The sequence below is a fragment of the Corapipo altera genome, unplaced genomic scaffold (genome assembly GCF_003945725.1).
Source record: "Corapipo altera isolate COAL_440 unplaced genomic scaffold, ASM394572v1 119, whole genome shotgun sequence".
Lineage (NCBI taxonomy): Eukaryota > Metazoa > Chordata > Aves > Passeriformes > Pipridae > Corapipo > Corapipo altera.
Window position 1 is genome coordinate 161,750 of NW_020884985.1, and position 26,815 is coordinate 188,564.

The 26,815-nt window shown below is 38.6% G+C and overlaps 2 protein-coding genes across 5 annotated transcripts in view; one reads left to right on the forward strand and one right to left on the reverse strand.

The window, feature by feature from the left end:
- The window catches only part of CRB1 (crumbs cell polarity complex component 1), a 97,206-nt gene extending 94,284 nt beyond the window's left edge, over nucleotides 1-2,922 (forward strand). The window contains exon 12 of one of the 2 annotated variants that reach the window (XM_027666044.1): nucleotides 1,509-2,922. In XM_027666044.1, coding sequence (XP_027521845.1) covers nucleotides 1,509-1,724 — 216 coding nt within the window. In that variant the 3' untranslated portion in view covers nucleotides 1,725-2,922. The remainder of the gene's footprint in view (nucleotides 1-1,508) is intronic. The other variant, XM_027666045.1, reaches the window with a different exon arrangement.
- Nucleotides 2,923-13,251: 10,329 nt separating this feature from the next.
- Nucleotides 13,252-26,815, reverse strand: part of DENND1B (DENN domain containing 1B) — a 157,429-nt gene continuing 143,865 nt past the window's right edge. For 2 of the 3 annotated variants that reach the window (XM_027666103.1, XM_027666102.1), the window contains 3 exons: nucleotides 23,120-23,199; nucleotides 21,856-22,072; nucleotides 13,252-20,657 (listed from right to left, as the gene is read on the reverse strand). In XM_027666103.1, the coding sequence (XP_027521904.1) occupies nucleotides 20,106-20,657; nucleotides 21,856-22,072; nucleotides 23,120-23,199 (849 nt within the window). In that variant the 3' untranslated portion in view covers nucleotides 13,252-20,105. The remainder of the gene's footprint in view (nucleotides 20,658-21,855; nucleotides 22,073-23,119; nucleotides 23,200-26,815) is intronic. The other variant, XM_027666104.1, reaches the window with a different exon arrangement.

Here is a 26,815-nt window from a genome sequence, read left to right on the forward strand (position 1 = left end):
ACTTGCTTTTACTATTATAGTGGGACCTTTTACATAAGTGTGGAGTTGGAGGGAGTGAAAAAGATGAAGGATTGTTTTAACGTTTTCCCTGTGGCATTGTTGATCTCCTGCAAAGGCAGGAGTCCAAGTGATGCACACACACCAGCAGCAGCCACTTTCCAGTGCACCCATTGCTGAATGCAGGATTGTCGTCGTCCTCTGGACTGTAACTGCCCTTCCTTAGAAATGACGAGTAAGCAGGTCACTAAAATACCCTGTAGTATGGAGCATCTAACTGGGAAATGGGCTTTGACCTGCTGTTTTCCATTTCTAAATATTTGGGATTTGAAAGTTCAGCCTGAAGCACACATTCATGTCGGGTAGTTCAGCTGTCACTCATAATACAAATCAAAAGATGACGGATGGCGGAATCTGCCCAGAAGTTCAATTCCTGCTGGGGTCATTCTGTCCATAGTGACCACTTTTCCACACTAACCACATCACTTTTTTGGCTCACCTCACCATAAGCATTTTTTTACACATAGATGTGTATAAAACATTCACCTACCAACTATAAAGTTTCTCTTGTCTAAAGCTTTTCAACTGATAGATTTGGTTGTATGCACTGTGCCTTCTGACATTATTACCTTTCCCACTGCCACGTGAAAACTCAAAAAAAAAATTTTAAAAAATCAGAGCATCCTTACATTCATCCTGTATTGTGCTGCTTGTGTTTTCTGTAGATGAAGCTACGAAGCCTGTATGTGGAAGAAGAGCTGGATGAATATTTTAAAACATATTTGTGTAAATGTACTGATTAATTTCTCATGCAATAGATTTTAGCTGTGCTCCCGTGCAGCCTTTATACGTATATCATGCAAACAAGCTGATAGAACAGTTTACTGGCAGGAATGCTTGTAGAAATAGTACATTTTACAAAAATATTTATGAAAGCAAATTTTCTATATATAATCTATATATATAAATATAAGTATATATAATCTATACATGTAAGTGCATATATATATATGTTTGGGTTTTTTTCACATAAAATTGACTCCTCCAGCATGAGAAATAGAAATGTGGCTGAATATATATCCAGTCAAATTAGCTCATGTTTAACTTGCAGTAGCAAAGAACAGCAAGAACATGTTCAAAACCAAACCAGGAATAATGTATTATTATTTAGGTGAATAAACAAATAATTGCTGAATTACTACTATAGCCTGCAGACATATTAACTTACAAGTTATTTTCAAGGTAAGGAAGCTGTCAAAAGAAATGGGTCATTGCATGAAATTCATCCAGCTCTGCCTTGAATACTAAACAACCAGCACCACGTGTGTAACTTTCTGGAGTCCAAAGAACAAAATCTGGAGGGGCTAATGTACTTCTCTACTGCTTCAGCAGTAGCTTGTCTGTGCAGAGTCTGTCCATAGAGTGTTTTTTCTTTTCCTTCCACGGTAGCTCAAGTGTGTCTCAGTATTCTCTTGACAGAAATTATATTGGAATTATTTCAATCCTTCCAGTTGACAACTGACTTGATCTCGAACATATTCACCTCCATTGGCTCAGTAACGCTGGCCTTGTTATTGATCCTCTTCTTGGCAGTTGTGGTTTCAGTCATCGCTGCCAATAAACGGGCGACTCAAGGGACCTACAGCCCCAGCCGGCAGGAAAAGGAGGGATCCCGGGTGGAGATGTGGAACATGGTGCAGCCACCGCCAATGGAAAGACTGATTTAGAAGACAGCAAAAGCACTCCTCCATCCTGGAAGATGGCTGAAAGGGGACAGTGTACATATGTTAGATATATTAATTTTCATTCTGATATCAGGAATGCTCATTACAAATATTACGATGACTTTGGGCTTTCAGTGTTTTCCTTTTAAGTTCAATAACACGAAAATTCTTTTAGCATTTAAGTGACCAATGACATTTATCATTGCTTTGGACCAACCTGTCCAAGGACAATTTTTATTTGCACTAGCAGCTCCAGCCTTGATAATCAGCAGTAGGTATTACAGACAGTAATGGCTCCTGGGATACATGTAAGTGCCTGTCTTGGACACAACACGGATAACAGCTCCTCATTTGTGCTCTTCTCTGACTGTCTAGGAATCACTGCTGCAGAAGCTGATGCAGAAAAATCAACCAAGCCTGTACAATAAAGACACTGTAATTCTGTTATCAAAGGGTTTAGTACTAGAGCCGTGTCTCAGCATATCTACTTTCATCTGTTAATCAGGGATTAAAAGGAAGCTGTGTGAAAACTCTCCAAAATAAATGCTTCAAATTTAATTTTCTTTCCTCCAGTTCTTTCACTTTATCTGCCATCCCTCCACCTTCTACCAAAATGAAGGTGAAATGAATTTCAGTTTCCACAAAAGCACATATTTCTCTGAGTATAAATGACTGTATCCTAAAAAATCCAGTGGGCACAACCTGACCTCTTGGGAGTCATGGAATCTAAACATCCTACACAAATTGTGTGCATCCACACTACTGCCTTTTTCCATTACAATATTACCTGATGGCCCCTTTTAGAAAATTATTGCTTCTCACATTGCAAACATACACTGGCTGCTAAAAAGCATGCTCAGAAACAGTTCCCAAAGCTCATGGAAAATAGCAGGAAAGAGACAGAAGTGGCCTACAGGTAAAACACTGGCTTGAAAATAATTATAACAAAGTTGGTGCCTCTCCTGACGCTCAGACTTCTCATATGATCATGGGAAAATAAATTTTTATGTCTCAATTTTCCTCTTTTAAAAGAGATAATCCCATTTAACTACCTCATAAACCTCAGCAGCACAAGGGTTGCTTTGTTGAAAAAGAAACAAACGCATAAAATGTAATGGAGAAGCTTGTAAGCTTGTAATGGGATAGACATTTACATAGATGTTATATAAATTACATTGACACATAATGTAATGAAATAGACATTTGAAAATGTAGGTTAATGGTTGGACTCTCAGAAACGTTTTCCAGCCTTAACAATTGTACCAAAAATACGTGCCAAAACCACACCCAAGTTAAAGGGGTTTTTTGGAATGTAGGGACAAATTTTAGCCATAACTCAGGCAGGTTATTTTCACATGTAGTCAAGAAATTAATGTATAAACATTGTTCCCACACAAACTGAACTCACAATAAAGAGGCGACAGAGCAGAAGGTCCACGATGGCATTTCCTCCTTCTGCACATCAGCTTTACATGTTCCTGCAGTTGTGAAACATCCCAGACAGACACATCAAACCGCAGATGATTATTCCAGGAGTTGCATAATAGAGTATGCACATTCAGTATCCAAGAATTTAACTCATCTTTTTAATTAATGATCAATTCATAATTCATTTTGAATGAGCCCCTTAAGGGATTACTGAAGATCAACGCCACTCACATTTATTTTTGTATTAGATGAATAGCAGTAACTATGATAGTAAGCACACTCAGGATTTTTTGCAGTCCTCACCAATATCTTTCAAAATAAGGGCCTACAGAAAATGTAAGTAGATGGTTGGATTCAAGCCGAGTTAGAAGTACAAAATGTAGTCACAGCGAAAATGCACAACAGATTTTATTCTAGCCCAATTTACAGTTTTACTACTGAAGCTTATTATATTAAATGCAATCACTGTCGTACAGCTGCAGTCTAAATTCAGAGAGTTCAAATGACAACTAAGAATGGAAAAATAAGTTACTAAAATTATGATAACAGATAGCAGAAATTCAGGGTAGATCTTTTCAAAACATAGTTTCATGTAATTACCGATGCAGTAGGTTTTAACTGAAACTTTTGATTTAACCCAGTTTTTGCCCTATGAGACACTGCTGAGGTATAATAAAGAATAACATAAAGTTAGTTAGGTGTGATCATTTCTAGAAAGATACATAAACATTGGGAAAAAAAGATGAAATTAACTCAAAGAGTGTACAGTTCGAAGCAGAAAACACCAACTAAAAGAGAGAGCAAAGAATAAATAGTGTGTGAGGATGAGAGACCACAAGTGAAGCAGGAGTGATTACTGTGGACTCAAACACATGGCTTTTGCCTCACACAAAAAAGCTGTGAGAGACCCAAAGGCAAGGCCAACTCTGCCTAGAAAGTGGCCAAGTGGGCAGAGACACGGGAAGCTGTGACAACCTGAGGGCAAGCAGTGAGTACAGAGGAGATGGGGAGCGCTTGGGGACAGCAAGCTCTGAACACCAGGGCAAATCTAGAATTAGGCACAAGCAGCAGAAGCAGCATTGAACTAGTAAATTGGATACAAAGAAGATGCTTCCACACACCTGCTTTATGTTCTCAGTATTTTGGTCAATAAGCTTAAAGGAGAAATAGAATTGATTGAGATCTCAGGGAATAGCAGAGATGAAAAAAGAAAACCAAGAAAACCAAGAAAAATTAGGTAATATCAGAAATAGCAGTAAAATGCTTATAATAAAGATCTGACTTTGAAGTTTGCCCTTCTTTGAACTGGATGACATCAGCAGGTCCCTTCCAGGCTAAATTATTATGTGATTCAAAGGAAGAGGACAAAAGAGAGAAGGCAGTTGAAGATGGAGGTAGTCTGAATGGAACTTGAAGGAAAGCATTATTGTTCACAGGGAAAGATAGAGCAAGAATAAGGGAGTAGATGGAGAGTAAATCTGCTCTTCTTGATGGTTTGACTTTCTGGATGAAGTTTTGGAGACAGTAGAAAAACACTCGGTACAGAGGTAGTAAAATACTCCAGGAAGTGTTGCCGCAGATAGAATCTATAGGACTGAAAAAGATACCCAGGAGCATGTACAGAGTAAGGAAAAGGCAGAGAAGATGAAAGCCTGAAGACTTTTTATAAAGACCAAAGAGAGTTCTGGAGGAATGTGATCCTAGAGAATTAAAAAGACACCCATAAAAGCACAAAGAAGGGAAAAATCTCACAGTGAAATACGAGCGTGGTTCGTAGAAGGTAAGTCAAGGAGACAGAAGGCAGGGGGAAAACCTTTAAACTAAGATTAGAGTAAGTTGTGATTGCTGTCAGTCTCAGTGGAGAGGAAGCGATAAAAATAAGAGTGGTGGAAATTCACAGAAAAAATGAGAGAAGAAAAGGAAATGAAAGTGAATGGCACTTGAGGGAGGTGGAGGCAAACGCTGGATTGCAGCAAAGGTGAAGCTGGACTTTCAGAGCAGTGAGACCACAGGAAAGGGAGGGAGGATGACGGTGAGTTACGAATGACAATTGCCTACCGAAGCAGATCTGTGTAAGATAACTTAGAGGGACCATGTTTTACTTCAAATAGGGATTAAAATGTGAAATATTCAAAATTCTATTTATGATCTTATACGAAACAAACAGGAAAAGGCCCAGAAGGCAACAAATGTCAGTTCCAAATACACTTTCTGAAAAGCTGAATTAATGAAGCAACATCCAAAGGCAGTAGGGAGGTAGATGCTGCAGCTGGAAATGCTCAGTGGCAGCCTGGATAAGCACAAAAGTCCCAAAGCTGTCGCCACAAGAACATGCTATAGCAACCATGAAATGCATGGTTAGGAAGACTGATCCTTCCGGGCCATATCTCAGCCAGGGAACAACAGTTAAAACAGGTGAGAATACAATGTAGAGAATGTCTTATACCATCATTGATAAAATTTAACCCACAGATTAAAACCAATATAGCAGATGTCAAACTATTTTCTGCTTCTCAGCCCAGGAGTATAACAAAATGTGTATAGAAGCACAGACGTTCAGGGAGGAGCAATAACATCCAGGAGTTGTGGAGAGTATTTGTGCTGCTATAAGGAAAAAAATACTGAAATTGGCTTCTGGTTCCCCAAAAAGCACTGGTAATCTCCACTAATGTTCAGGTATCTCTATATAAAATATTTCAAATATTTCAAAATTACATTTGTTTAATCTACTTGACTCAAAAGCTTCAAGTTAAATAAATTATTCATGATCACTTGCAACTTATCCCTTAAAGAAAAAAAAGCTCAATATACTCCAAAACTTTACACATTTAAGCTTTCTCTTCATGCTAATAGCCTTACAAAAAAAGACAGGGTGCTATGTTAGAGCACACAATCTGCTCTGCACCAAACCCCTCAACATACTCAGAAGCAGGGGAAGGATGAAACTTACCTCCCTTTCATGGTCCGCTCCCTTTTCCCTTGGAAAGAAGGTGGCAATCAGCCTGTGGAACAGTGAGCATTACCTTGCATTATGTGCCTTCACCATTTTATGTAAAGTTAACTGTTCCTTCTCTATATGTATTATAGTATTTTTATAGTTTAGATACTGTATCCATATTACAATTTTGCTGTGTACGGGATCAAAATGACCAACAAATAAAGATTATATCAAGCCACATGCAGCCTGTTTGGTTTTTTTTTTGCTTTGTGGGATTATTTCATCATGCAATTACAAAGGAAATTATCCCCAAGACAGAATGGTATTTACAGTCTAAAAATTCAAATTTACATTTGGGATCAAGTGATCAAGAAACATTTTCCATGCTTGGAAATGAGATGAACATGCTTTGTGCCGTGGTCAGAGCTGCCAGCCTCAGCACTGCAATGTGCACCATCCACTGTCTACATCCACACTGACCAACTACCAAGGTGGCACAAATCAATAGAGCTTCATGGAACTAATTTATACAAGCTGAGAAGCAGATGCTCTGTTTTTGAAATTACTGCTGTCTCTCCAACACTGTGGACACAGTGCAGGCAGAAAAAATGGTGGAGCTGAAACAATTTTCTCCACTTAATATGCCCCATTTTTATGAGGGGTTTTCTGTTCACTTCACAAGTCTGTTACTTTTCAATAGACATCAACCACCCCAGACACCACAAGTCCTACTGCCCCAAAGGCATCAGGTAGTTGCCACTGGAAAGGTCCCCTAAGACCAGTTCAGTTATCCTGGTGCTTGCAGTTGCATTGCAAGCTCCTCTGCAGCCTGGTTGCCGTGACCACAGCCCAGGACACTTCCAGGGAAGACACTCCCCTTCCCAAGCCTCCAAAACTCATGCCTCCTGGCCCCGGAGGAAGCGAGAAAGCATCTGGCCCATCAAGCTTTCAGGTCAATGAGAAGCTAAGCCATTGTCTACATCTGTAAGTCTGGCTAGTGACTATTGTTCAAACAGGTGCTAATTAATAATAAACATCACCTAAATTACAGTATTAAATAAAAAACATATTAAATACAACTTTTTTAAATGGCCATAATACATGCAGTCCTACAGCAGAAAGCTTGTGTCCAGATAAGAGACAGCAAAGTCTTTTTCCCAGGCCAAAATTTCTCTACTACGTTTTATTTAACATAAGCCCCAAGTCTCACTGAAGGACAACCCTTACATGTGTAATGTCACATAACATCAGGAATCACGGATCAGAGGACTTTGGCCAAGTTCCTTTTCCCGTGCTATTCAATCACCTCTCAGCTAAAGAAAACTGACACTTCTGAAAATAATTCAAAAAAAGAGCATCAGATTAGGCATTGTAACTCAATAAAGTTGAACAGCGAATAGCTGACAACACTAGAATTTTGCCTATTGCAAAATGTCACAGTTGAATGAATGGATGGGGCTTTCATGCCCCACTGAAGCATGCACAGGCTTCAAACTACTGGCATGTGTCAAGATGCAGCAAAACCTAACATTTATAAAAGATACATCTGGTGTGCATTTATTGGGAGCAGAGTGAGGTCTTGTTTAAATTGCACACATGAATCTAATGCAGAGAGCGGGTGATACCCCATGCCTCACAGTAAAAGCATGTTTTAACCTAAACTCCTCCATCTATAATGCATGTCATGAGGTGTGAAGACCTCTTGCACAGTGAAAAGCCAGAGCATAAATTATGAATCAGGTGGAGTCCTGAAGGTCAGGCAGAGTTCTCAGTTCAATGGTGATTTTCCTGGGTTTGTGTTCTTTTAAATGATACTTATTAGACAAAAATGTATTGGAGAATTTATACTGCAGCCAATTATAGCAACTTTATTGTATTCTGACTTTATTTCACAAAAGTTGCTTTTAATTGCTGTTTTTATCAGGCCATTATTTTTCTTTCCTCAGAGTCATTTGACAAAGCAATTACATTCACCAGCAATTCACCTAACGTTGTCAAACACCAGCAAGGCAGACATACCCAAACCACGGCTTTAAATCATCTTTTTTTGATCAGAGCAAAACTACGCCAGCCTTCATCTGGTTCCATGTGCTTCATGGCACTGTTTGAAGCATGCCATTTTCCTCAGCTCAATATTGTGTGTGACCTTTTGGATTTCACCTGTAGTTCCAGCAAAAGTGCAATTTCCACTGGCATGTATTGTAATAACCAGCGCTGACAAAAATGTGTGTTTCCAATTTAAACCCACTTAGTTTCACTTGGCACCTGTGCTAAACCTGCTTGGCAGCAGAAATTCAGGAGGAGCGACAGCAGCAGAGCAGGCTCTGCCCAGCAACCCTAACTCGATGTGACTGCTCGGGCTGCCAGCCCTTGTCACCTGCAGGAGCAGCACCTGCACTGCAGCATGTTTGCAACGCCCAAGCAGTCACAGTGCGGGGCAGCCTCGGGTTACGTGGCTGCTTTCTGTCCCACAAAATAAACAACTAAATGTCTTCCATGCAGCTAGCACAAGGCCAACAGAATTTCAGGTGGTGTCACCCTGAAGTGATTTCACAGTCCTTAGGCAGACTAGAAAAGTGTAAGTCTGAAGGGAAGATGAGCGGAATGTTTCCACGTATTTTTCCTAGGAGGGCAAAACAGCTTAAAGAAGTAAACACAGCTTTAGCTGCTTCCAGTCGCCTCCTCAGTCTCCTCAAGCAGGGAGAGGATACCCACATAACAAGCTGTGGGCATTCGGAGTGATGGGGCATCCTGCCTGTACTGCAGCCACTTCAGGACCAGCCAGAAGCCCAGGCATTATTTCAGAGGAAAAAGCACAAGGCTTTCCTCTCCAGTTGCCTGCAGCACCACTGTGGGAACACTGCTTCATGCTTTGGCTGCAATGACCAAGAAACATCCACAAAAGGAGAAACCTCGATCCCAGTGACAAAGCAGGAAAAAAAGCAAACCAGAAGACTATGCAGGTGCTCTGCTCTTCTCCCTCTGTCTCTGGCAAAGCCTCCTCATGTGTCAGTGGCTGCAGATCTTCCAGAGATTTAAATAATCCCTTGGGCATACCAATATGTCAAGTGTGGATTGTTTAAAGCAAATCAGCAGGGTGACACTTTCCTTCTGAAGTGTATAAAACTGGAAGGCCCAGTTGAACAAGCCCAGTGCCAAGCATTTTCTTTTAGAGGAGTCTGTGGCAGGATCATAGACAACTGTGTTAAACCTGACTCCAGGGAGAAGGAGGTTCCAGCAGGTTTTTGCATGAGAAATGAGTTCAACGGAGAAGATGCAGATCTGCTTTTTCGGGTGGCCAAGTGATTATTCTAGTTCAAAACCATGGCTAACAGTGACCACTGGCCAGAAAAACATGTGCCTGCACTCAAGATCTGCACAGACTGGATTAGCCTGTTTGTCACTCAGTCCTGGGATATACTTCTTTTGTGTAGCCTGCCTGACACAAAGAAATCACTTCTCAATTTTTCTGACACTGGAGAGAAAAGAAGGGGAAAAAACCAATTACACAAGTACTGGTCTGTTGACATTTAAAATGAGACAATGACAAGTATAAAAAAAAGGTTAAAAAAAAATCCTAGGCCAGCAACCCAAAGGACCAAAGACAAATCACAAAATAGGATGCAATTAATTAGGCTGAAATGCCAACAATGTTCAGTACATCGTTCAAAGTATCCGCAGTGTCAGACTGCTACCATGACCCCCAGTACGAATATGCCAAGGGGAAATGTAGAATAGGACTGAATCACATAAGTTAAATACAAATATTTTAAAATGACATTTTAATTTCTACCTCACCATTTTAACATTTTCCAAATCGTTAAATAAGCATGTCACCTATTCTCAGAGCAGGCCAAATGTCAGATGTTTGTATGTATTATTCAGCTGAACATTTTAGTACATAATCTTCCTCATTGCTAAACAGGTGGTATTATATTAACAGGTTATTTTCTTAAAAGGGACAGCGAACAGAAAAGAGCTGATACTATGGAGTGGGGTATTACTGAAAGTGGAGCCAACACTAGTGTGGGACTGAGCAGAGGTCTGCAGGTAGGATGGGGAGAGCAGGGAGCCCCAATTTTCTGCTGTATCTAGGACTTCTAAAGCATATTTCAAGGCAGAGCCTCAGAATTCATCTACTACAATTTAAGTCACCAATGCTAAACCACTCTAAAAAAATCCGGGCTCCAGAAGTTGACCTGCTCCAGATGAGCATCTCAAGAATAAAACCTGAAAGTCACAAGATGGTTTTTAATATTTGGTTTTTCAACAGTCCAGGTTGCGAAAAGCACCCTCTACCCATCTTGAATACAACAGAAACGCTCCTCCTCACCATTTAGGAACTATCTAAGATAAACCAAATGAACTAATTTTGTACTAGGACAAAAAATATCCATCTTGAAAGTATATTAGTTGAGTTATTCATAGAGTTATATATAGTTGAAAAAAAAACTTGTGTAAGCAAATAAGCATTGTGTAAACTCTACATGGCAGAGTACATCTTTACTGTGTCTCATTCACCAAACTGAGTATTTTGCAGGACTTAACAATTAAAACCAGATAACAGACCTAAAAGGAAAAGGCTTGAAACCAAGTTTAACAGATTCGTTGTAGGCCACCTTTCTTTTTCAGTATTGTACGTTGGGTTTTGTTGCTGTTTTGTTCCCCAAGTTTCAGTGGACCCAAAAATAAAAAACGAGTGGAGCAGGACCATCAGGTACACCATCAGGAGCCCAGCCCTCTGACTTTCAGGAGGAGTGTGAAACAGGTAGCCAAAGGAAGGAAATGATATACAGCCCACAACATATTCCAAATGTGCTTCCCAAACTTTGCTTTTAGAACTAGTACTTGTTTATGTTTCACACAGAATTTCTAACAGGATTGACAGCCTCTGGGCTTTTGAAGTGCAAGAAGTTGTTAGTATTTTTTTCTGACTGATGAAAATCTGCAGACTGACTCGACTCTGCTTTATCTGAATACCAGCAAACACACAACAACACTCCAGGCATTGCTCAGATTTTTTTGTTGTTGTTATTGCTTGTCACATCAAATAAAAATCTAAACCCATGAATTTGATAAAGTTACTTTTCATTTTGTGAACATGAGGTTAACACACAATGAGTTCTGGAAAGAAAATTAAATGTTTTATCCATCGTTCAGGTTCGGCTGCAGCTGAAAAGTGTGAAAGTGTATTGCAAAAGCAATTCTCATCTCACTGTTGAAGCACAACCAACCAAGAAGTTACTAATGAATAGGAGTGTTTCTGATTTCTCCTCCCAAACAAGTTCCCAATAAGACACTGCTTTGAGTTGCATTTTTCCCCCAAATGAGGGAAACAACGGAACTCTTAATACATGAGTCAGCTTTCATACACAGGGCGCTACCATGTGGCTGGTACACCAAACTCCTCTGAAATAGTTTTTCACAAACACTTGGTATTGTTGTATCAGCAGGAACAGAAATGCTGCTGCATCACCTATGTAAAGTTTGCCAACTTAACTTAGCCTATCTTCTTTTATTACCTCCCCTTCTTCAATCCTTTCTCATGCCCAATTTGAAAGAACTTATTGAACTGAAACATCCATGGAAGGCAAGCTGCAACCACTCTCAGTGCCCTGAGATAAAAAACTAAGGAAAGTAGGCAAACTTTACCTGAAAGACTTCATCTTCATACTTCGTCGCTCCTTCTGAAAAATTGCTTTTATAATGTCCTCCACTGACTCATAATCTGGACCTATGACAAAAAGTTCATTTCCACAGGTATCATTTTAACAGCTGAATAAATGTGGACATATCTACTGGAAAAACAAAGCAATTACTGCAAGATCATTTCAGCTGGTATCACTCTACTGGCTGCAGTAAGCTAGCACAAGTCTAATGGCAAGTGTTAAAATCACACCCACACTGTTTTGTATCAAGATAATCTGTAATTTTTTATCAGTTGTGGACTGACTGCAAAAATATTGAAACTACAGTCTCTATGGTTTGTCTACATAAGATATCAAAAAGCTTTTAATTTAGAAGAGCAAATAACAGATCAGATTATACTGCATAGACATTTAAGGGAAAATTCTAGCTGAATTACAGTCATACACTCACATAAAATAAATCAGCGAAGCAACTACATAAAAAAGCTAAGCCACATTTGATAACATAGTCATGATGTGTTACTGTGTTGCATTGCAGTGCATTTTCGGGGCAAGGTTTCGGTCCCAGAGGGGCCACAGGGGTGGCTCCTGTGAGAAGCTGCCAGAAGCTTCCCCCATATGTGACAGGGCCGATGCCATTCAGCTCCAAGACAGATCCACTGCTGGCCAAGGCCAAGCCCAGCAGTGACAGCTGTAGCACCTCTGGGATAACCTAGTTTAGAGGGGAAAAATCCCTGTGCAATTGCAGCCAAGAGAGAGGAGTGAGACTACGTGAGGAACATCCCTGCAGACACCAAGGTCTGTAAGGAAGGAGGGGCAGGAGGTGCTCCAGGAACCAGGGCACAGATTCCTCTGCAGCCCGTGATGCAGACCGTGGTGAGGCAGCCGTGCCCCTACAGCCCATGGGGGTCCATGGGGAAACAGAGATCCACCTGTAGCCCACAGGGGTAGAGTTTGAGGAGTCCTCCCACTGAGGAGGAAGGAGCAGCAGAGAGCAGCCAAGGTCAACCCACTACTTACGTGTTATTTAGCCCACCTAAGTTACAAATAAAATCTATCCTCATTGTATTCCTGTTCTCCACAAAGCCAAGAGGTGCTTTCTCCATCAGCCTCTCCCCGCCAGGAGGAAGGAGGGGGATAAAAGCAGGTCTGCATGTAATTTCTCCTTAATATGTCAATTTAATAATCTATTAAACAAAATAATATACCTACATTTTTGGCAATAACTTAAAGACCTAGAGACCAAGAAAAGTTGTTTAACAAAAAGGAATGATTAGCTAAGGTTTTTAAAAGATGCAAAATACCACTGGAATTTCAGCGGACATCAACATTTAACTTTTGCACTAATTAATTAATCAAATGCATTCAAGAAAACACATTCTGCTTTCTCTATATTTGAGAAACTGAAATAATCATTCAACAGAGAAAAACTTCCAATATTATACAGTATCATTTTAACCTTTATGCCTGATAAGCATGAAAACCCATCAAACAAGAACCTGCATCACCCAAGGAATTTTGATATTGTTAAATTTTATTTTATAGTACAGTGTTGGGCACTTTATGGTAATGTGGAGTTCAACAAAAACTTCTACTGACATCACAAACTTTGGAAGGAAAAAGAAAAAACAAACCACACCACACATCACAGCTCATTTACTACATCTAGACAGTGCACTACTAACAGTAGTCAAGGTCTGAAATACAGTTCTCGAGATGACTTTGAACAGTAGTCCAGAAGGTGCAAAAGCATGGAGTAAATTCTTAGATTTGGCTGTAAATTTGTAAAAAAGGTCAGTAACTAACAAAATTTTTAAAAGTGTTAGGACAATGCTGGTTGTTTGGTGTGTGGGTTTTTTTAATTTCTAATTTAAAACTGTCAATAAAATTTCAATGTGTCCTGTACTTTATGCCTCTCCTACAAGTATTAAAGACTCACAACAGGGGCATTGTCAGGAATGGTTTTCAAAGATCACCAAATAAATGTTCTGAAAAAGAATACCTTATCAGGATATATAATGTTGCTTCATTCCATGTTGAGGCATTTCTCATCGTATCTGACACAGATTTAGAAGTAACTAACACAAACTGTCAGATTGCCAAACATGTAAGCATTTAAAATTGCTCTTCCTCCTCAAAAATCATGAAGTAACAGACATGATGTGCTTGTGTGCAAGCTGCACCAAGACTAAGCTCTTCCACAGTGCTTTATTGCCTCATTCAAGTATATTAATTTAAAGAAGTTCTTAAGGGAAAACCAAAGGCTAAAAGAAAATGTACATCAATATACAAAGAAAAAAATTTACAAAAAATTAAAAGGATACTGGCAACATTAGTAAATATTTTAAGTAATGACTTATGATAATTAGGGATGCCACAAACCAAATTCTTGTGGTCATCAGCATGAAGTCTCACCTCTTTGCTGGTCCTGGAAAGCAATGCTTAACTCCTCAACTTTTTATCCGTGATAAACAAGTAATCAAATGATAAACTAAACATCATAAATTCTGATATTTAACCCCACTTCAATTTAACCAGGTTATAACTTTAAGAATTGCCTGGAACTAATGGTATGTGAACATTGGCTTAGGTCTTATTATTTCTACAGAATGTGACATCCATAATCACTCCCAGTCATTGGAAATATACATTTGCCTTATTAGAATATACTTCTTCATGTTCTTATCATACAACCATTTTTCAAAGCTACATGTAATTTTACACATTTCTGAAAAATACCATTTCAAGGATCTGCTTAAAAGCAGATGTGCACTATTAAATCACTTTGAAATAAGGAGAAATATTGCACAAAATTCACTGAAGATTTTGAAAGTCAACACATTCCTCCCCTCCCCCCGCACAACCAAGTAGCTCCCTTATTTTTAACAGAAACAGAAAGTTAATTCACATAGAATCATAATAAATCTCAACATACTTGAACTCAACTTATTTTTCAAATGCTAATACTGTTATTGGATTCTAAATACAAGCGTTGTTAGTATTGACCTAAGTAATAGTAGAATTTTATTTGAGTACCCTTTACTACAGTAAACCTTGGAGTAACTTCCAACTGTGTTACCTGCTTCATACTTCAACCCAGCAGAAAATGGCAACGGCCCTGCCAACCTCATGGATGGTGGATGGCCCTCTAAACTGAGGTGGTTTTGGACTCATCAGGCAACTCTACTTAGAAGCTTTCAGAAAGACCTGTCAAGTACTTTCAACTGGCCACTCACTAAAACTGTGAAACAGTTATTACAAAGCAAATCAAGGAAGGTTTTGCACAAACAAACCAAATCATCCCTTTCCATTCCTTTATTTTCAACACCCTGAAGAACATGGATTCTAGGCCAGCTGTGGTCCACGCTCTTGGGGTGAAGATGAGGGCATGTTCTAGTCAGCTCAGGCTCTGCTAACAAGTAAACAGCAATTGGTTACAACATACACACCTAATAGCAGCAAAGAAGTTAAAGTCACATCACCATACATACTGGTTTTGCTGGTGCATTTATTTCTACATTCATTCTCCAAAGATTTACTGCAATACCATGGGAACAGACAGCCCTCACCATCCCGAGCTTTGCAATAAGGAAGCTGCTTGCCTCAGGCATTATTTTTTTAGCCACACTTGTTCAGCTCGAAATTTCAGGCTGTTGGGAACACACTGGCTGGAGTCTCACAGCACCTGGTGTGAGGGTGGTGCCAAGGGAGAAATAAAGACCACCCTTGACTTCTCCCTGCAGAGTCAGGGAGGTCCATGGTTAGGGGCTCCTTTCTGCAGGACAGGGTACAGTCAGTATTACACAGGGGGGTATTTGCAAAAGGGCCTCATGCTGGCACTTGGATTATTGCATGAAATATTTCTTTAATTACTTTACATGCATAGAGAAAGCTTTAGATGCTCCTAGCAATTCCATTAGACAGCTGCACCAACAAAAGATTGTTCTGTAGGACTGAATATGATTGACTGTAGGTGGATAAACAGAAGCTGTTTTTAAAACCTGGCTTAACTGTTCTTCTGCCTAGACTTTACATTGGTTACAAGAACACAAGACTGTAAACTAGCTCATCCTAAAACCTCAAAAGACATCTAAAACAGATTTTTGAGGTCTAAAACACTCTTCTAATAGATTGGGTGGGATTTTCAGAAGCACCCAGCATTTGTCTGAAACTCTGCCTGAAGTCTGTGTTACAATGCCTGAGAGGGGACTTCAGCCAGTGCTGAGAGTTCCTGATGATCCCACCCCAACAGCAGCAGCACCACTGAAATGCTAAATGACAGTGAAGGCTTCAGTCAACAAGTTCTATGACAACTCCTACAACTACATTTTTTCTTCAGAACAAGTCTATTTTTCAGAACTACGTGATGCTCAAATATGTGAGATGGAAGAGCAAACCACTGCCTATTCTACACAGACTGCCCTCTGCATGCATAGAGGGTGGGTAGGGATCACCTCTGCATCCACAGTGCTGTCCTTCCCCGAATATCTGCACTGTGTTCCACGTCACATCTCTATTCACATGAATGGGAAGGCTCTGACTGTGACAACACATTATCCATCCTCCTGCAAATCCCACAGGGGATTAATTCCATAGGCAATATTACTTTTGCCTATATGTCTGGGCTGGAATCACACTAACTGAGCTAGAACTGAAATCTGGATTTCTTCAAAGTTACTAACCCTCCTGTGGACTCCCAAGGCTTTGCTTCACCACACCCCACTGGAACAACCCAGGAATCCCTTTCTCCTTCTACTGCCCTTACTTTTTCCTCCCAAACCAGATGAGTGATACGGCTCATTTTAGGCAGACATCTATGCAAAACAAACTCAAAAATATTCATTTCAAGTCCTAATTTGACTTTCTACATCAGAAATTTGTTCCTATGTGTAAGTAACAGCTTATCAAATGACCTGGTATCTCCCTGAAACAGGAGGAATGGGAAGATTTCTGAGATCCTGAAGAAAAGAGATGACTCTGAAGAAGACCACAGGAGCTCTGACTGAGCAGAATTCAGTTCTCACCAGCAGCTGGTGATGAATGTTGATGATTTTCAAAGACACTAGAAGGATTTCCACAAATAAAAGGAAACAAGTATAAAACTTGCCAAAAGTACTGGACCTGGACAATTTATCTTAATATAGAACCCAATGCGGTAATAAAAATACAGTATATGTAGCCAATAAACAGTTTCATATTATCACAAGGACAGAGAACAAGAATGTTGAACCAGAAATATCAGTTTGGACTCATGTATTTGGTAACTGGTAATTCTATTTAAATAAGGCACAAATATTAGCCTTTTTAAAAGATCACTGATAGTAAGTGGAAAAGATTCTGTATATTACAGAGTAAAAAATGTACCTACAGTTAAAATCAACATACATATAAAACTAAGTTATTTCTGAACCCATAACAAGGTTCAAAACCAAAAAAGACATACTATTTAACAATTGTAAACACACTATGGGTTTTGTAAATAGTAAGGAAACAATGTAGCATAAGCACAGAACCATTTTGACTGAAATAAAAATAATTCTAAGTTGAATTTTACCTTCCATCTTTTATTTCATCTGTTTACTTCTTTTCAGCCTGCACTTTCACTCAATGTAACAGTGAATTACTGCTACAACGCCCTAATTTTGAAAGATTCCACTATCAAACTTTCAATTTTATGATCTTTATAACAACTGTAAGAGTATTGGCAGCCTCACATGGCTTCCATATTTATTCCACAAATCTGAGAATGGGACAATCTATGTGATTATTTGTTCAGTGCCTAACCCTATGTAAAGCCAATAAGATTTATGTCTCTACCAGAGTGTCATTTTTTAAAACCACTTTCTGGCAGCATTCCTGGACTTAGGTGTTTGATGGTTTTGAAAGTAATGATGGCCATAATTTCTGATTTTTTTTCTCTATTTTCATCCTTAAGAGATTAATACTGTTTATTATCTTTAATAAATTAAGAAAATAAAACATGGAAAAAAAAAGATGGAACCATGGGCAGAAACATCGTATCAGATGCAAAGGAGAACAAAAGGTAAATCTTGAAATTCTCATCTACAAAACACCAAGGACATGAATGAGAACGAGTGAGAAGCATTACAAGAACAAAAACCTTTGTGTTGCCTGTCTCCTCTTAGACACAACTGCATCACTATGTTTGGGCAATATTTAGTACCAATAAAGGAGAAGAATGCCTTCTACCAAGTCATTAATAACAGCTCTAAACAAGGATGCTCTGCAGCTTTGTCATCTGAACAGAACTGGAGACACCTGGTCTGACCCACCTGGAAACCTTGAAGATTTTAATTATTTTTTTATGACACTTTCAATTTTTAATAGTGCAAAATATTTTGCCAAATAACATTTGTTGTTATTAAAAATATACACAACATACTATGTTGATACATAAGAGGAAACCAAAGTATAAACAAATACTTTGGAGTACAGACCTCTGGATGCACAACTTCTAACTCTGGAATCCTGAGATTCTCCAGCAATGCAGATTGCAGATGCTCTCTGCAATGTTCATGTTCTAAACAGAAACAGGTATTTCTGTAAGATTTGCACTTTTACAACCTTTTAGCTTTGTTGCACTGGTTAAAAAAATTAATTCTGGAGGCTCATCCTCAGTGTAAGTACTGGCCCAGACCTTCTCTTTCTGGAACAAGCTGAAACTTATGCACTAACAACTCCCAGGTCTCACTCTACTGCATCTTTGGTGGAGTTTCAAACACTGACTCTGTAACAATGCGCAGCAATTCCCTCAGGTCAGCTGCCTTGTAATAAAGCAGCCAAAAAACCCTTTCCATTTGTGCTAGCTTGAAGGAAAATTAATTAATAAATCTCAATGAGGCAACTGATATTAAACTTTGCTACAAAATACTATGAAGGTACTGAAGCACAGTCTGATCCAAACACTGACCCCATGAACACGCTCACTCAGGCCTACGCTGAGATTAAGACAAGTCGCTCGTGCCAAAGATGGAGCAAAAGAAAAAAGGTTTCTAAAGTAACTTAGAAGAGCAGGAGAACGTTCTTCTCAGGCAGAGTTCATTTTATACTTGTGTGCTACTTCTACCAACTGCACCACAAATATCCTTCAAGGCTGATAATTCCAATCTGCTGAAGCTGATCTAATGGCTTCTCTATCCTGAGCCAGTGTGGAGGCCAAGGTATGTATAGTGAGGTGGAAAAAGAAAAGAGAAATGAAACTAAAAAAAAATAAAATAAAAGAGCTGCTCCATGCAGAATCAAAAATTTTCACTTTTAATATCCAAATATTCCCCAGGAACACTGCCAGAAGAAGCAAAAATTCTTGTTCTAAATACAATATACATCAAGTCCATTTATTCTCCTTCACTTAATTTAGAAAGAGATTTTTGGTTGTTCAACTTGGCTAAAATGAGAGTTGGATATATGCAGAATCAAACTCAATCTGTAATTTTAGTTTTCTAGTGTTACCAATTAGGCACAAATCAGTTTTCCAACTATTAAACCGTAGAAAATAAAATATAATAGAAATCTATCAGTTCCACTTACACTTTCCTTTCTGAAATTTTTAGGTGAAATAGTCTACCTAGGGAAACCAGATAATATGTATTTAAAGTGTCTTAGTTGTAAACAGAAGTTGATAAACGTCACATTATAATTCAGCGCTTCATGTACTTTATAGAAGAGAGAAAACCATGCGCTACCTTTTTGAAGTCTGGAAGACAGAGCCACAGTTTTAGTTTGGAGTAAGTTCCAAGTTATATTCACGAGAAATTCCTTATTCTAAAAAACGTCTCCTTCCCCCCCCCCTTTGCTGAAGCAAATTCCTGCCATGGAAAATCATTATTGCTGTTTTGTAGATTTGCATTCATCTTCTAAGATAGTTAAACCTCTTCTCAAAAGATTAAGGCAATTATTATTCATTACAAATATTAACATTTGTACATTTCAGACAAATCAGATGGCTTGGTTCATTTCATGCTTACTGGGATTAACATAGTACCTTCAAAACCTGGTTACCTGTTAGGCGACACTTTTACTGCTGCTTAGAGGAAGCAAATGCTAGGAAGCACCATACACTTGCTGTAGTTTTAACACAGAGACTAACTAGTACCTGATTTAAGAGTGCATTCATATATTTAGTTTCATTTTTTGGACCTAACTACAGCCAACAAATGAACTGAGTAAACGTAGAAGCAGATGTCCCAATGGCAGAAAATGCATACTCAAATGAAGAGAATTATTTTCATAACTTAGATCTCTTATTCCTTTTTCATCTTTTGGTTATCATGTTATATGGAGTTATATGGAGTCCTGAGTAGTCTCCCTTTAACTTCTTATGGGAGTCAAGTTTCTCTTCTCATAGTTTTCTTACGTTTTATTTCCACTGCTACTGCTGGATAAGCTATCCTTTGAAATATTTAAACCATAGTGAAAAGCAGAACTCAGTTTACATAATGACACCACTTCTTGAAGAAGACCACCCTCTTCCGGACTTTCATCTCCTTCCTTCCCATCTTTCTCCCAAGGGACCAGAATGGATGGATGCTGAGCAAGACTTCCTGCGAGCTGATCTTCTGAGGTATTGCTTAGTGTTTCGTTCTGTTTTGCATGCTTACAGGAAGAATAGCCTGCTTTGAAACTTTCTAGGGAAGTAAACTGAGCACTTGGTCGTACTGAAGATGGGGATGTCATACTAGTGGTGTCCATCCTGTCAGTAATAAGGGGTTTGTCACTCTTTTCTTCTTCCAGCCTTGTGAGAGATTCTCTCTGGCCACCAGAAGAAACTTGCTTCCTTGGTGATGGAGGGAGCTGCTTCCCATGGAGGACACTGTCATCCTGGCCGAGGTTCCACTCTGCTTGATCATTAGCACTGCTGCAGAGCAGGGTAAGGTTGCTCTCACTAGGTGCATTTGACTTATTCTGAAAGAAAAAACATTTTTATAGTTAATGTAGTGACAAGAAGTATCTCTACACTGGCATTTCTGAAACAAAAGTAGTAAGGCATATTATGTGTTCCTAAACCATGGATCTCCTTTGGCGTTCAGTGTTACAGAACAACAATCCTGGACACAATGGGAGAACAAGTGTTTTTACACTTCCTCACCAGAACATTTCCTCTTATCCTAATGATCACCTTTGGTACAGAGGAAGGATTTCTGTCCCCCTATCTATTCCATCTTGGCACAAGAAGTTTTGACAGTGAACACACTTTTCTGGTTTGTACCCATAATATTAGAGGGTGGGGGACTAAAACTAAAACCAGACAGCATTTCCTCTTTGCTTCAGTAATTAATTATACCAACTTGCAATATTCAAGTTTTTTGGCCAAACAAAAACAGGCATTTTATTAATCTAACTCCTGTGTGACACTCATAATATAAAATTTTACAAGCATTATAAGCACTTGCATCAGTATTTGCTGCTCCAGTAACAAATCCTCTACTATAGGATCCCTTTCAGCAAAGATAAATGTTGGACAGCTGATATGCACTGGAATTCAAAAACACTACTATTGTTTTGGCTAATATCACAGCAGTGACTTGGTGAGGGTTTTAAAATTGTAGGCAAGCAGTTTGTTTACACTAAAGGACCTATGCAACCCTGCCTAAAAAAGCAACAAGGAGCCCTCTTAGAAAGCTCTGCAGTGCTATTCTAGCAGTGTTTTGAGTGCAAGTGCCAGATGGATCCCATTACTTAAATCAAGATGGAAACATCACCATATCACTACACCTAGTTAAAGGCTGTGAAGTGAAAATGGAAATACCTTCTAAACTGCACAAAAAGAAGACTAAATCCTTCTCCAGGCATATCAGATTGAACAGGTAAATGTAATACTAAACTATTTGATTAAGTAAATTATTATACAGTTCACAGGTACATATGTACATCATTCCAAGATGACCTAGTAAACTGGACAAAAGGTGTAACCAATTTCTTGGCTGTTGAAAAACCATCATGCAGTGACCAGCATGAATGTACTGTTACGCAGCCCTAAGACACACTAGCAATTCTAAGGACTATGCTGCTGTGTCTGATCTTCATGTTGTTGATTCCACAAGTGCAGTATTCCACTATAAATGGACTTGGGTTATTTTTCAAATGAAAGTAGAAGACTAACCGCAGTCTTGTAATCAATGTCATCCATTGACCTAAAGAAATCCAAGCTCTTTGCTCCTGAGAGTTTTCCTTGATCTGAACTGTGCGTGCTCAGTGTGTCCAGGATCTCCCCAAGCAAGTCCATTTCTCCTTGATGCTGAGGAATTATTCCGGTTTCACCAGAACCATCACTATCATAAAAGTAAGCAGAAGCTTCTTCGCTGTCTTCTGATGATAACCTGAAAACAAAAACTTTTTCATCAGATAGGAACCTAAAAGTAATTTTATTATGGCCAAATCTGAAAGGCGAATGCATTTCAAGACTTTTGAAAGGGAACAATAACCTGGAATTTCTTCCTACTCAAGGATTTTGCTAAACATAGCTGTATGGTACCAATGGAGATGCACTCACCATTAGCTGTCTCCTGGCCTAACCACACACTTTGTTCTAGTGGAAAGACTCTCATACTGAAACCCTTCTTCCATCACATGACCAGACTTACTGGAGTACTGCTTATCTGCACTGAGAATTGGTGCTTTTGTCTCTTAAATTCTCTCTTGCTCATTGCAAGACCCTTACCTCAGACCCCCATTCTACCACAGTCTTTTCCTATCTCTGTCTATCCAGAATACTGCTACAAGGGGTATTTCCCATAGCTTACTGTTTTGATTATATCCTTTTAACACTTCAGTAGTTCCCTCTTCCCTACTATATCACAGCTCAAGCTGCTTGATTTTGCTTTCAGCATCCTTTCTGGTTTATATCAAAACCTACCTGGTTCATTATCCAAAATCAACTCATGAACTTAGAAAATGCCTCAGTGCAGCCTAAGCTTCAATTTATGATTTTTTTCTAGTTCTCACATAGGAAGAGCTTGATATAAAACTCACAAGGCATTATTTTTCTTTCAGACCCTTCAAAAAAGTTCTCATTGTCATAACCACAACACAAGCCTTAAAGAACAGATTAGCTGAGGTTACTGCCCACCATGTTTAGGAATATTATTTCACTAGTTTTTTGTGTATGTAGTCTTTTTATCTGGAGTCTATGAAGACTGCAGATTACAACAAGCTCTTCTAGACACTAGAAATAATGAAAATATATTAATAACCTGTCCCTGTTTTTAAAGCAGATTTAAATCCTAAACTACTTGACATCATCTAGATCAAGAATTAAACTAGCAGCCTGGATAGGAGCAAAATGAGTCACTTGAACTTGACTTTGCTGAATAACACTAGTTACGCTCTCTCCTATACATCCATACACATCTAAACAGGCTTCTTACTTGCTCGTTCTCTCCATTTCATCATCATCATCTTCATCCAAGGCAAAATCCTGGTTACTGAGATGCTGGTTGAAACGAGTCTGGAGGACAAAAAATTAGCAATATAATTTTGTTTGTTTTTTTCTATTTCACCATGACTTATTTCGAGACTAGCTGCCACTTTACTTGTTAAGACATCCTGAGCACTTGATGAGTAAAACCACATATTGATCAAGTCTTGTAAAGGTTGTTAAAGAGGATGTGAAGTCCTCAAGCATCAGCAATTAAAAAGAACTATTTTTCTTCGTGGCCTATGGAGGGCCTCATTATTTATGCAAAGCCTGGTGTGCCTTATTATTTATGCAAAGCATTGATTAGCAGAAAACTGGCTACTGGAGGAAAAGCATCACTCAGGTCTATTAGCTACCCTTTCTTGAAAGTATATCACAAAAAGCACTGCTGTTTAGTACTTTCTGATAGAAACATTTGCCAAGCTCTGGTTGATGTAGTCCACTGAGCATGAAGAAAAATGGACTTTTGAAGAAGCAAATACAAGAGAAATCAGTAGTCTCTTTACATAGGTAGGTTTATGTTAAGGTGTTATACAGGATTGCAGAGTAAGTAATATGCCAGCTCAAAAACTTTGCCCTAAACATGCCTTTGTGCAGGATAATTTACTGTAGATTACAGTGTACACTCAGAGCATCCCATGGAGACTTTGTGTGGACTAGCTAGTGTGTTGCAAATTCACACACTACCTTATGGACTACTCACTAGCCTGTGCTATTATTTAGCAAATAAAATCAGGCTAAAGAATTCTACAATAATTGGGATAAATTCTCTCTCTTGACCAGAACATTTACATCAGGAATTTTAGTCACTTGGGCTTCACAAATGACTGTCTTAAGGGCTATACATCTCTTATACCTGTTTAGTATCAAAAACCTGCAAAGATTAGCTATACAGGTAATCAATCCACTGAAGAGATTCTGAACCTTGGATAACCACCCATAATTTAAAGACACGTGGATAGAATTTGTGCAAAAGGAAAACAGTGCTAGCTAACTTTGAGGAAAATCAAGCGAGTAACAAGAAGCGCTACTGCCCACATCTCATCATGCATTTCACCAAATGCCTAAACCTGCAACAACCCCTGATGGGGAAGAAATATGGCCTTAATTTCAGACTACAAGGAGCTTGAAAACCTTGTACTGTGAGGATTTCAGGACGTTACCTATTACAGATGTTGTCAGTGTTCTACATAGACCAGGACGCTCTCTGGAACTTCCCCCCCCCCCCCCTCCATTATTTTCAGGAATGTCTCAGTGTTCACTCTTTATAGACTGAGACATTTGTTCCTGTTCAACAAGAGAGGATTTAATTAAAGCAGCAAGTTTTGATAACACTTTCCATAGTTCTTCACTCTCAAAGAGGAAACATATGGTTCTTAATGTGTTAAACCAAGTAACAGTTGACAGAAAATGAGAGAATTATTAGCATATTAAAGCCCATGAAAGAACCCTAAGATTCATACTGAGCAAAAGGTATAGGATGGAAGGCAAAGAAAAACTGTTTCTAACTCTTTCACAGTTTTGTGAATTCTTTGTGTCATTCCCATCACTGTTGCAATCTATCATTTTCCAGCTTGTAACTAAAGAGAGGTTAACCATTCTGTCTTAACTGATACTCCTAATTAGCTGTTTTACTGATCACTGTCATAACTACAGTCACTGCTTTCAGTTTATAAGTTGCTGCTTTAAGTATTTATCTTCATAGGGACAATTAAAATACTTTGTTTCTATAACACTGGAAATTAACCACTTCCCCAAGAAAATTCTTGGGGACCTACAGTGATGTTCACTGTAATTAAAGTTCTAACCTGGAACTAGCTCTTGGAGGGCAAAACCCTCCAATTTGCAGCAAAACTAGATGATGCCATCACATTTACTTCTACTAACATAAATGAGAGATTTTGCAGGGAAGAAGGTTCTTAAAAAATGTTGAGAAGCTTCAGAAAACAAAATGAAAACCGACACTTCATCTGTACATGAATTAACTCTGTCAATGGAATAAAATCCTACAATATGACACTTACTGATTTGTTGAAATAATAAATAATATTTCAAAGAGCATAGATATAAGCTTCAAGAAAAAAAAACAAGTGGGAAAAAAGAAAAAAAAAGAGAAAAGGAAAAAAAGTTATGTCTTTGAGAAACAGGAACTGAATAAAATTAATTAGATTCAGCAAACACCACAGGCATAGCAGTGGTCCCTCAGAGCACTTACAGACAGTATTATGCAAGAGTGTTAATGAAAGCAAGAATAATATCATATAAAGGAATGTAACAGAGTATGTTGATAAACCTAAAATCTCCTCCAAAACCAGAAACTTCTAGTTCCTGATGGTCAGAATATGTATTTGAAAAAATATTTTTGTTACCAATTTAAATGTTCAGGGCTATATTATAAAATTATACAGGGAGGCTTTCAAAAACTAAATCAAATAAAATGGGATTTACATACGAAAAAAAAAAATGGGGGGAAGGAAAGGAAAATATTTGGCTGTAAATAACAACCTTCTCCAGCATTTACAACTCTGTGAGCTAGCCACGGAGACAACAAGCAACATATGTTTTTGAATAGGTGACTTTCCTCTAGGAGCTGTAATAAAAACGACTGCAAGGGAGGGGTATGTCCAAACTACTTTGCAAAGAAAGAAAAAGAAAGAAAGAAACCCTTAATAAATTCCAAAAGGAAAGCCATAAAACTTTTTCAAGGTTCCACTAGGCAAAGTGACAGAGTACGTGCACCTGCAAAAGCTGTCAGAGTCATTTAAGAAGTCCTTCCATTACTGACGTACCCTGCTGTTTGCAGTTATTTAAGCTTTTAGTTTCTGTCTTTTCTACATTTTGAAGTGCGTAACCTTTTTTATACCTCTTTATGAAAAAAGGACAGACTTCTGCTTCCTTCCTGATTAGCATTCTAATAACAACCAGACCATTTAAATTTATTACCACAAGAAATGATACGGCAACACTCCTTTCTTGCTGCACCAGAACTTTATAAAGTCTTAATAGACTGCTGTCATGTTTTCTTCTATAAAATAAAGGAAAAAACTTCTTTCAACTACTCAATTGTTTTGATTCTTCCAACTTGTTCTGCTTAGATAATAAATCTATTATTTAATGTATTCATTTTATACTAAAACATGGACAGGGATTCAACTTTTGCTGGTTTTAAGTTTTCTCATCTTCAGGTACACTGCACCACAAGATTCTCTCTCTCATTTTGTTCACAATGTAAGACAGTTCAACACACCTAAAGACAACAAGCTCACACTCTCCACAAGCCACTGCTGAACCATCAAGCCTGTAAAGTGCAGCAAAGGAACAACTCCAGATGGTGTGAGGTTATATATCCTTTCTGTATACACCTTATACATCCTCTTTGGTTTCTGCTCCACTTTGAAATCTCCTTGTGCAAGTGGTCTGCAACCTACATAGAGCTCAGCAATTGCTGATCACTGAAATAAGGAAAGAAAGGAGCTGATGGTATAAATACAGGTAAGAACCAAATAAAGTGAAAATAAGTCCTTAAGCTGTTCTCTTCTGCTTGCTGGTAGCCTCACAAAATGTACTGCTTTGGCATAAAAATGCCAAAATACATGAATGCAAAAGGATTTAAATGTAAGATGGTTACATTCTTGATTGGGTATGA